General features: G+C 37.1%; 1 protein-coding gene across 4 annotated transcripts in view; it reads right to left on the bottom strand.

The window, feature by feature from the left end:
* Positions 1-12,396, bottom strand: part of BICC1 (BicC family RNA binding protein 1) — a 262,369-nt gene that overhangs the window by 166,463 nt on the left and 83,510 nt on the right. For all 4 annotated transcript variants that reach the window (XM_059397444.1, XM_059397442.1, XM_059397443.1 and 1 more), the window contains exon 2: positions 11,738-11,784. Coding sequence is in view for 3 of the 4 variants with exons in the window: in XM_059397442.1 (XP_059253425.1) it covers positions 11,738-11,784 (47 nt within the window). In the remaining variant the exon portion in view is untranslated. The remainder of the gene's footprint in view (positions 1-11,737; positions 11,785-12,396) is intronic.

Here is a 12,396-nt window from a genome sequence, read left to right as displayed (position 1 = left end):
CTGCCCGGAATGCCTTCCCATTTTGCCTCCATTAAGACACTGAAAGTCAAGAAATCACAGATCTGGAAGACATCTTAACCTAATCTAAGCCCTGCTCTCTGCCAGAAACTCTCTTGCAGTTTTATCTAATCTTACCCAACACAGTAATCATACTCAGTTCATATACCCCTCATATCTCTACTCAACACTTTTTCCTCTCAAGTGTGACCTTCTTGAGGACAGGGTCCATAGATCCACCTTGTCCCTCTCCAGTCCTGTACCTCGACAATGTCTAGCTCCCAGTGAGGTCAGTAAGTATCTCATGAGGGGTATCCTATTGTAAAGCCAATACATAATCATTCACTCTAGCCCATTCTATAAGCGTTTTCCCCCTTTGCTTGGAAACTCTTTGAAGGTAGAAATTATTTCTTCTTTAGCAGTCCCATGGATCCAGAAGAAATGGGAGAGTTTTTAGATTCACAGATTGAGGTAGCTCATCATATTTGTAATGTATGAGAGAGATACTAAGGTGGAATGGCACTCAAATGAGAAGAAACATCTATCCATGTTCCAGTTAAATAATGATATATAATATTTCCTCAATTTTGTTAATATCTCCCTCTCAAGGTACTGGCTGAAAAGGGGTAAAAAAAAATATATATATATATATATATAAATAAATAAATAAAACAGGCTCTCCAAACCTAGGGAACATGCCACAGAGCTTCTCAAACAGCAACTACTATTGACTTACAACAATTGTCTTCAAAGATCCCATAGAAAAATTAACAAGAAGTTCTATTTAAGAAAAGAACTTCAAACTAAGTTAAACGTTTTCTCATTCACAGAGGATTAAGGTTTCCTGGTAACTCCAAAGTAAACAGGCACATGAGAATTGAAGCTGGGTGGTTTTATTCTTTCAAAGAAGAAATTGATGGTGAACTAAAAAAAAAAAAAAGTACAGAAGCTTCTATATGTTTGCCAATAGTTGGTTTCATCTCTGGCTAAATTCCTTCATTCCCCACCTATCATCACTTTAACCATTAAGAAGCAGAAAATTGGAATGACTGACTGATAATCTATGGTGAACACTAAGAGTAGTAAATGCTAAGGAAGGAAACACATACTTACACACTTCTCCTAGCATTTTGATTTCACTAAAGGAAAGAAAAAAGAAAGGTAATGAAATCTATATTTTCACTACTTGAAGTGTCAAAAGGCAATTCTTTCAAGAAGGAATTTATACCCAAAGAAATAAAAAACTGCAAAAAAAAACTCGTTTGGGACAAGCCACAACTGCTAAACATACAAAATAAGAGAATAACATTCAGAATATTTAACAATTTAATTCAAGGATCATGTTACATAAAGAGTCATAGAGCAACAAAGAGTCCTCCTTAACCACAATTAAGAAAAGCAGAAAATATTTCATGCTGTATTAATCCCTCTGCATGTTGGTTGACTACAAACTTCCCACAAAATCTATAATAGTGACTGAAACAACATTAATGTCAATGGCCAAAAAGAAGAAGGAAATCCCACAACAAAATCTTTTCGGAAAATAAGAACAGCACAAGCTTTTTCCACCTAAGATATTAATAGCAATGACCTTATTATTCCTTGAATAATGCTGGCAACTGATTAACAAAAAGAAACACACCCTGAATAAAAAAACTATTCACATACAGTACATATATATAGAAAAAGTATTCATCATATACTAGAACAGTGTTTTTTTCATGTTTTAAACACATTGTGGTATTGCTGCTGTAATTTTAGTGACAGGTTTTAAGAAAATGTCCTTATGCCTCATCTAAAGAGCACTGCTCCTTTAAAGATAAGATTTAATTTGAGTCATTTGTTGAGGAGTTAAACTACACATAATGCACAAGCCTTTTGAAGAGAGGACAATTATATAATTATTCAAGTAATCGGATGCCTTTTATGTGTTTTAGTCTACATCTTGATTACAAGGCCTCATGACTTCTCAACTCCATCAAGAAAAGTGGAGAAGATTCCAAGGACCCCTGTAGATCAAACTTTGAGAAGCAACACAAACTGTGCCAACTCTCTGTAGGGGCATCTCTCACTTCCGGCATATCCGGTCATCCCTCTGGGTTTTGCTCCATGTTGTCTTCTGTGGATGGGCTGTGTCTGCTTACTTACAGCCCCTTCTCCTTCATCATTCCGGCTTTTCCATGGCCAACTCCACCCCTCGGTTTCTCCCTCACCCATCCTACATCATGACCTTTCCCATTTCATTCCCACCAGCACTCTGGGTCTTAGTCCCCCAGTTTGTTAGAGGTGAATCTCGTTCTGTGAGTCTTCAGAGCCTATCGCTCTGGTCATGGCCCGCGCCTATAGAAAGTTCCTCTCTGGATCCGGCACCCACATCTAGGCCCATCTGCTGTGCCTGGATGAGCTGGGAAATAGGGCAAGGCAGTGTAGAACATGGCTTGCTCCTCTCCTTCTTCACAACAGGATATGGGGAAAGGCAGACATGTAAATGAAGTACATATATTTAAAAGTACTATTCAGAGACATAAGCAAGAGTTGAGAATAAATTCCAAAATAATCCACCTTGTCTAAAAAATAAAATGCAAAATATTAAACACATCAAGAAGAAGGTTGCTCTTTAAAAAAAAGAAAGGGTCCCAAAATTCAATAAAGAACTGATTCATGAGATTGTAACAAACCATTATTTCAAGTCTTCTAGATAGAATAAAATAAAATATCGGAGGTACAAACTTCAAAATGACCGACCCTCAATATGATTCTGAAACATGCTTAAACAAGCTATAAAGGATGACAAAATCCATATCATTTATTTTACCGTATTAATTTGGCTTCAGCCTTGTAGTTGTCCATCTCATGCACTGTAACAACCCTACTTCAGAGCCCTACTGAGCATAACTTGTAGCTTTAGACAGAACTTCTCTCAACTATAGAAGATTGGCCCACCCAAGAGGGCATGATAATTGCTGAGTTAAAGAAAATCACTTGTGTTTTATTAACAATAGTAAAAAAGAATAGTCAAAGTCAGGAAAGCACTCTTCAAGTTGGCTGCCACCAACTAGCTGTCTGACCTTGAAAAAACTCAATCCAAGTCTATTCAGAGCGCTGTCCAGAAGAAAAAAACACCATCACCATAACCAACTTTAAAAGGTACTAATTCTTCTGTGAACCCATTTTAAGTCAATAATGCTTAAGCTCTTTACTAACTGTCAGAGCATTCACTTAAATCACACTAAATGGCACTACACAGACCCATTGTTTTATGGACTGTAACCCTTCAGCTGAGTCTTTTACCCTAGGTAACCTTATAGAGTTCATAATGAAGAAAGAAAATCACACAGGAGTTTGGACCACTGAGTCACAGAGCCAGGTGAAATCTTCCAGGGAGATGCTTTCTACACTTTCATATGCGGGTCACCATAAAGGTGACATTGTCTCCAAGCCAAATGTCAGGTCAAGAGCTTAGAGTAAGAGACAGAATGTGTGAGCTGTATCCAAGTGGGCCCTGACCTGTCAGTCTGAAATCAAGTATCCTCATTTTATGTTATGTACCTAGCAATGAATTGGGGCCAGCCTTACTCAGCTGGGTGAAGAATGGAAAGAAATGTCAATTTTTCACATCTGTACCAATGCACAGGTTAGGTAATCTTTACCTACTTCTGAATCACATCAATATCAAAGATTTTCAGGCCTCACTATCACTGTACAGACAAAATATTATACCCAGATATTGTTGCCACATGGGACCCTGACCCTGAGAGTGAACAGAATGGTAAGAGATCTGAAAATTATGTCATATGATAAATCAGAAACTAAGTATCTTTAGCCTAAAGAAAAGAAGACATAAAGATATTGTACAAACCATCTTCAAAAATTTTTAGACTTCCAAATGGCAAAGCAAGGGCAAAGGGGGAGGGACTTTCTAAAAAATTAGCACCGACTAAAAAATGATCTGCCTTGTATACTGGGATCTACTCTGTTTACAACTGCTATGATACAGAAGGAACTTCAGGGTTTGATGGGAAGTAGAACCAGATGACCTCTCAGACTCCTTTCAACAAAATTTTGTATATGCTATAAATTGACAACAATTTATGCACCTGTGAACAACCTCAAACTATTAGCCACGATGATCTGCATTTCTCCATGACATGGTAGTTGCTGTTAGTCTTGGTTTTAAAAGTATTAGAAGCCCACTATAAGGAAAGTACAGAGAAAGAATAAAAATGAACTATAATCCCACAGCCAAGACAATCGCTGCTATCATTTGGCATAACTTCTGCCCCAATCATTTTTCAAAGCATAAATATATGTAAGAAAATTTGAGACAAGCTATTTATATACCGTCTGTCCTGATTTTTATATTTATATGATACTCATTTTCTTAATTCATTAATTACTTACCAAAAAAGCATGATTTTTAATGTCTACCTAATAATACAAAGTTTGGATATAGCATATTTCAAGCATTATATTAAACATGTAGCTTATTTTTAATCAATTTTAATTTTAATTATTATATATATTACCACATGAACATCCTTTTACAATGATCTCTAGACACCTCTCTGATGGTGTGCTATGTATGTACATACATGACTGAATTTATCTTTCTTAGATATAAAAACAATTTGAATCATATAACAATCAAAGGACATAATTAAATATACACACATATATATCAAAGCAATTGCAAAGCTCCTCTGATTAGAACTAATCAAACTTAATCCCACCTCAGAAACCGTTAATGCCACTATCTTTTTTTTTTTTAAAGATTTTATTTATTTTTTTGACAGACAGAAATCACAAGTAGGCAGAGAGGCAGGCAGAGAGAGAGAGGGAGGAAGCAGGCTCCCTGCTGAGCAGAGAGCCCGATGTGGGGCTCGATCCCAGGACCCTGGGATCATGACCTGAGCCGAAGGCAGAGGCTTTAACCCACTGAGCCTCCCAGGCGCCCCAATTAATGCCACTATCTTGACAAATTGCTTCTAATCCCCCAAATGTGTTTATATTTGCATATTATCAGTTATTAGTATAATATTTGTTTACCTGTGCCATGTTAAAATTGCCCTGAAATCTTGATATCAGCCATAAATAAAGAAGTCTGGATCTCAACATTTTTAAATTAAGAAAAATATTGACAACTACAGGGATTAAGGACTTGAATCCATTCAGGGAGAGCATTTTACAAAATAATATAAAACCCATTTTAAACTAAGACCAATAAATCACTTAACTGGACCTTTCGATTGCCATTCTATCCCAGCCAGGTACACTGCATGTCACTATTTAATCCAGAGTCCTGCCTAGTAACCCTTCTTAAAAAATCTATTTTCATGAATTCAGTTTTTGATTTTCCACATGAACCAGTGCCTTGAGTTTGGTTTCAAGAAGAGAGAATATTCTAACTGGACAAAACTAAGCTTCACCAGATACTGACTTGAGATTATTCACTGAAAAAAATCATAGTAGTAATTAGGGTATACTGACTACCATCAAGCTATGTTTTATAGGAATCTTAATGATATCCCCTACCTCCTGGTTACAGAGAGAGGACTAAAAGACAAAATGGGTTTTCATAAAACAGTTGTGTGAAATGGCTGCCAGAAATAAAGCCAAAATAGACAAGACAATAGAACTCGACATGATTACAGAGCATGCTACAAACATAGGCCCAATATCCAGACTACTCATGTCAGATAAAACACCTAGACAACTTAGAAGACCAGAGAATGGATGATGAACAAGTTATTTAGTCTTTTTCTTAATCTTTTCTCACCCTTATCTGCTAGATAATAGAGAGCAAATTACAAAGGCATAAAAATGGTATCAAGGGGTGCCTGGGTGGCTCAGTTGGTTGAGGCCTGGACTCCTGATTTCAGCTCCGGTCAGGACCTCGGTATCCTGGGATAGAGCCCCACCTCTGGCTCTGCACTCAGCAGGGAGTCAGCTTGAGGATTCTCTCCTTTTCCCTCTGTCCCTCCCCCCACTCTCTCTCTCTCAAATAAATAAATAAATGTTTTTTAAAAACACAGGATCAGGACCCCTGAGTAGCTCAGCTGGTTAATCACCTGCATTTGGCTCAGGTCATAATCCCAGGGTCCTGGAATGGAATCCGGAATAGGGCTCCCTGCTCAGTGGGGACTCTGCTTCTCCCTCTGCCACTTCCCCATGCTCCTGTGTGCAGTCTCTCTCTCTTTCTCTCATATTCTCTCTCAAGTAAATGCATAAAATCTTTAAAAAACAAAACAAAACATAGGATAGATTCCTACCTTTAACAGATTTTAAAAAGATCAGACAACCTGTTTTGGAAAGGTTGTTCTATTTTTCTAAATCTTATAAATGGTCAGTCATCCCTGTTTAGCCAGGGAGAACTGTAACAACAAATTCTCTCACTGAAACTTACTCTCAGGGTCATAGTGTTATAATCAGGAATAAGAACTCAACATCTCTGAATGGTAGCTTCAAGACTTAACTACCTTTTACTGGTGACATCCATTCCTGATCACTTTTGCTTAAAATTAGAATCAACACTTTAATGCTGCATAACCTTCTCCACACATCTTCAGAACTGTGACACCAAATACTCTTCACTGTATATACACCTTTTTGTAATGTTTGAATTGCGAACCATGTGAATACATTACCTATTAAAACAAACACCAAGATTAAAACTTTAAAATATCTTAATTTTACTTACACAGAATTTAAAATGTTTAAGCATAAAGTCTTAGTGCTAGAGAAAGTATATCCTAGGCTATAGTTAATTGAATTCATTTTTAAATAATTAAACCAAAATTTATTTCTATTACCAGAGGAATATCTATTCAACACATACAAAAAAATGACCCATGGAAAAAGCAGAAGCAGTTCTATAATTTCTGCTTTGGCCCCTGCTCCAATAAAAAGATTAAAGAAGTCCCTAAGATTAACTAAAACACTCATTTTGTGGTGCATAGGGAAACAAATACTCCTTCCACAATTTTCCTCAGTTGGTAATACTTGCTACTTTTCAGTCTTAAAATGACGAAAGTAATCTGTTTGCCTTAAAAGGATGAGTTTGAGGGTACTAAAAATGCAGCGCAGTTTCCAATACAATACAGTTTCCAAACTGACATTTTTTTTATAAACCATCCCTGCATTAAAAATGTGTGATGTGTACTTTGGGAAGAAATAATGTATATAACCCGATGCAATGGAAAACCTAGCTTTCATCAGTTCTGATGCTGACCTGATTTTGTCTTCTTCAGCCATTAAGATTCAGGATTCCTAAATAAAGCACTGTGCTTTGATGAGTCACATTCATAGCACAATTGCTATACTCATCCCCATCTAATATACTGTAACACATTTTCCCTCCAATGGGGCCATAGTCATCTCACAAGAAAAAAAAGAACTGATTAAAAGGAAACAGGACAGACAGTGAGTAAGCCATGAACAACTGCCCAAAGAACTGTAAAAATCCTGGCAGATCATTTCCATGTGTTTCAGTTAAAGTTGACATGAGAGGTGGACAGCGAGCTAGAGAGAAATGATAAAGTTGTATCCCTTCCCTCCTTTTTGTAAGTATAGTTACAGCCAAAGAATAAAAAGTACAATTACTGGAGATCTTGCAAAGCATTCATACAGAAAAACATTTGGAATATACCCAATGTAAACAGTCTGATTTATAATTCTACCAGCCAATCAGAGAATATTTAAAAAGCACTTTATATGCATTTTTAATAAACACAAACAAAAAAGGCTAAGAGTATATAAATAGTTCTTTTTCAAAGATGGGATGACAGATTACATTTTTTCTTCTGCATTAATTATATATTTGTTCTAGACAATTTAGAAATGACTTGTTATAAGTAAAAAGAATAAATTTAATATAAACGCCTAGGCGGTTAAAATGTGTAGATTAAAGTATGATAAATAACATTTACAGTTTGAGGAAAATTTTCTAATTATACTGAATTTTCCTAAAGAATGATTTCCTCCATTAAGAAATGTTTATAGGTTGAATAGTGTCCCACAAAAATGCCTATGTTGAAATCCTAATTCCCAGTACCTCAGATTATGACCTTATTTGGAAACAGGGTCACGGCAGATGTAATCAGTAAGATGAGATCACTGGGGTAAGCCCTAATCCAATATAACCAGTGTCCTTACAAAAAGAGAAAATTTGGAGAGAGAGAGACACACACACACCCACAAGGAGAATGCCTGTGAAGACAAAGACAGTGATGGGGAGGACACTTCTACAAGCCAAGGAACACCAAAGATGCTAAGCAAACCACCAAAAGCTTAGAGACAGGAATGGCACAGGTTCTCCTTCATGGTCAGCTGTGAGGAACCACCCCTGTTGACATCTTGTTCTTGGACTCCGACTTCCAGAACTGTGAGACAGTCAATTTCTGTGGCCACCCAGTCTGCGATACACTGTTTCAGCAGCCCTAAAACTAACACAAAAGGTTCCCAAGCATACCACAGGAAGACCTTACGCTCGACTACACCCATTTTTCAGAACTATCTGCCTTTTGGTAGACAGTGCTTGCAAAAATCAATCCTCCTCCATACGCTCCTCCCCCTCCCTCCCCATGATGACAGTTTGGTAAGCCTACGTAACTAAGTTTTCTCCAGCTGGATATAAGACATGACATATGCCTCCAGGTCTAGGCCTAAGACTGGGGATACTCTTCTTTCTTACCAGCTCCCATTTACACATGGTGCTCACCCAAACCAACCACAAAGAGGAGGTCCATTCCTTAAGGAGTAGCAGAGCTACTTCTTAGATGGAATCGGGGTCTTTAACTGATAGCATAGGACAGAGCCACCCACCAACGGGGAATATTCTCCTTATAATGTTACAAAAAAGGAAAACAAATAACTGTTCTTTAACCCACCAAATCATTGAGTTTCTCTGCTATAACAGGTTAGTCTTTTGCTCTAATAGAGTACCAGGGGAAATAAAACTTTGCAAATACATGTGATAAAACAGTATGTAGAAACCAGGTAAACCTCTGAAACAATAAATGTGACTCTATAGGAAAAGTTCCAGTTCCAAATGAACAATCACTGCTCCGAATCTGAAACAATGTATTTGATGACCTTAGTAGTTTTAAGTTACAATTCAAACTCTTTTGCAAATCTACCAAATCAAATTCTTAAAGATTTCTTATTCTTGAAGATTTTTTCTTTTAATTTGAAAAATTTTTGTGAGAATAATTAAATTTAGTAAAGCATATGATTTTATATACATTTTAATCATACAAAAATTAACATATAAAAGCCTCACACTCCTTCTCCAATCTCCTCTCTAGGGAAAGCCAGTACAAAGCTTAGATGTTATAAAACAATAAGGGTGATCAAATTTTAAAGTCAACTCAAGAGAGATTTTAATTTTGGTTTGAGATACACACCAAGAATCAAAACCAGAACATATTCTAATAATGACCATATACAGCCTTCATATCTGCCTAACTCTGAGAAAAGAAAATTATTTTCTCATTTCTTATTCATAAATACTTCCCAAATGTCATTATCTGAAACTGGAATATGTGTGAAACTAGAAGTCAGCTCCTGGAGAACAATTCAATACTTCTCCATTACTTCATTCTACTATAGATGAACCATAATGTCTACTCCTGTCTGGTCAAAACACTGAAAATTACTCTTTTAGAATTTGGAATGTTTGCCTTTTATTAAGTCACAGGTTTCTTTTCCAGGGTGACTATCCAAAATCTGCATGGACATTTATCAGGAAGACATTCTACTGAACTAAAGAAGAAAATAAAGAAATGAAAACTATTCCCATTTAGTTATTTAGGGACTTCATTAACCTGTGACCAGGAATGGAATCTATGATTCCAATGTATGGTTTGCTGGACGCACACATGTTCCTGGATTCAAACATGTGTTTCTATTTAAACAGCTGGAATGTATATATGGCTCCACAAAGGGTGATAAATATTAGCAAATCTTCTAAGAATGAAGGTCCTTTATGACCACATACACCATGTTTTGATTCAGTTTTTCAAATGTCTCAGTCAAACAAAGCTGAACAATCTGCTTTTTCCATCTGTCCACAAGCTAAAAAACAATGAATAAAATCCTTCCACAGATCACATCTATCTGTCCCTTCACAGCCAACCCAAAGCAGATCTGTGATTTCTGTTATTTGTCTTCTCCTTTCCTCCCTCATGGCAAGCTTTCCTGAGGTACAGGAAGAGGCTTCTGAAATGCCCAGGTAATGATAAGTCAGATATCAACCATTATCAGATAATGCCAAGTAAGGGGTTTCAGGTAAGTACAGAAACTTCAACAGGAGCCTAAAGAGAGGATAGAAAACTCTGGTCAGACACATTCTATTTGGCCAGCATAGCATTCTAAAATTTTTTAAATTTAAGTCCCTTTAGGAAAGCCCCCCAATACATATAAGATATTTCATAAGATATTATATCTCACCATGAACTATGAACCCCACGGATGTCATGTGTGCAAGCCAAATGTCACAGGAATTCTTCCAACCCTGTTTAGCTTTCTTACATTGTTTCTTTGCCCAGAGTGCCCTCCCAGCCCACCCAAGCCTACTCTTCAATTAACTACTACTCCTAAGTACTCAAGAAGTTCTTTCTTATCTCCTAGAGCCCCAGTCAAGTGCTTAACCCTCTCTAGCACCAAACTCTCCTGCTATCTCTACAACTTTACTGCCAAACAGCAGACTAAATTTCTTCAGGGCAAGGACTATGCCTTGCTCTTTTTAGTCTCTCTAGCGTGTGGAATACAGCAGGTGGTAAATACTTTCAGAATGAAGAAATGGCAATATTGGCTGAAAATATTTGCTTCCATATTCTTGGCAAAGAATGAAGAAAATGTTGAAGCTAACAAAAGAGAAAAAAATGTAGATTACACAGAACAAAAAATAAAGAGGCTGTAAAGGCTATATCTGGTTACACACAGGTGATTTCCAAAGGCTTATGACCTTCTACAGCATTATTTAACCTCATCTATAGTTGCTGCTTTATATCACTCCATAATATCTGTGTATTTGTTGTTATACACATGCTTTCTGGATCCCAACAACAAAGACACAAATATAAGAAATCCAAATAAATGAAAAAAGAACATGAACTTGAGTCAATCTCTTTGAAAGGATAGGCATCTTCCCTATACAAAACTCTTACTTTAAAATAGAGCTGACTAGGAATAATCAATTGCTAATCATAGTTCTCACCTCCATTTTTCAATCAGGTCCACTCCCAGTTCCCTTTGCTAAATATGACTAGCAGTGAAGTTCAGAACTCCCAGAGGACAGTCAGGACACACTGGACACCATCACCAATAGTGAGCAAGCATGTCTAAAGGTTCATCTTTCACTGATTATTATTACCCCACCCATGGTCGTGCTTACCGGAAATGAGGAAAGCTGTGAAGGATTCCTCTCCACGTGACAGGTCAAGTATGTATATGGGGAAAGAAGCAACAGAGGTAGCCGTGAAAGACAACCAGCACAGCATACCTGGCAGCCTTCACTGCCTCTTTGCCTCATTAGAGTTGCTCAGGAGGACCAAGAAGTTAGAACGGTTACTTCCCAAACAACATCTCATCCTTTCTTTGCCCTGAGCATCTCCAGCTGTCTCATCAAAACCTATTTGCCTTCATACGGAAGGGGAGCTTTCATGGGCCTTGAGTGTAACCATTGAGACACACTGACTTCTCCTGAATTATCACTAAGAGGCAGGAGTACAAAGCAACTTACCTTCTGAAAAAAGTCTTCCCCACTTTTGCCTTTTCCTTCAGCAGCAGCTGTAAATAAAAACGTATACATTTAAAATAGTTTCTTTTTTTTCCGGCCTTTGTATTCAAAAGCCTCTCAAGTATCAACTATGAGAATAACAGAGCAATAAGCGAGATGCCATTCTTGCTCTCCCAAAGCTCAGTGCCTCCCTGAACAGGCCTCATCTGGTGCAAAGTCACAAACAAAAACAAAAACAAACATACTAATTCAATCAAATATACAACTTCAGATAATTTCACACTTTTTTTTTTTTTTTGTCTGAAAGACCCAGGTCTCTTTTCACACACAGATGAAAGTAATCGCATCCTTAATTAAGGAATGACATGAGCAAATGCAACTACCAATATAATAAACTATAGTGCTCTAAGCACTTCCTATCTGCAACCAATCCCAGGCATGAGGTTGCCTTTTCAATGGGTGGTTCATCCCACAAGGCCTTATACTCTTAGCTATTTGTTCTACACTTTCAATGACTATATAATCAACTTGGGTTTCAGCTGCCATCATACTTTAATTCACTCCTTAATTCACATTTATAAGAAAGAGACAAAACATCATGAGGATGAAATGGTAATAGAGAAGGTCACACACAACAATAAAACTTCATGTGAGATTAATTT

This window comes from Mustela nigripes, chromosome 4, assembly GCF_022355385.1.
Source record: "Mustela nigripes isolate SB6536 chromosome 4, MUSNIG.SB6536, whole genome shotgun sequence".
NCBI classification, from domain to species: Eukaryota; Metazoa; Chordata; class Mammalia; order Carnivora; family Mustelidae; genus Mustela; species Mustela nigripes.
The sequence above is the reverse complement of the archived record's forward strand: the minus strand, read 5'-3'. Positions and strand labels throughout refer to the sequence as shown.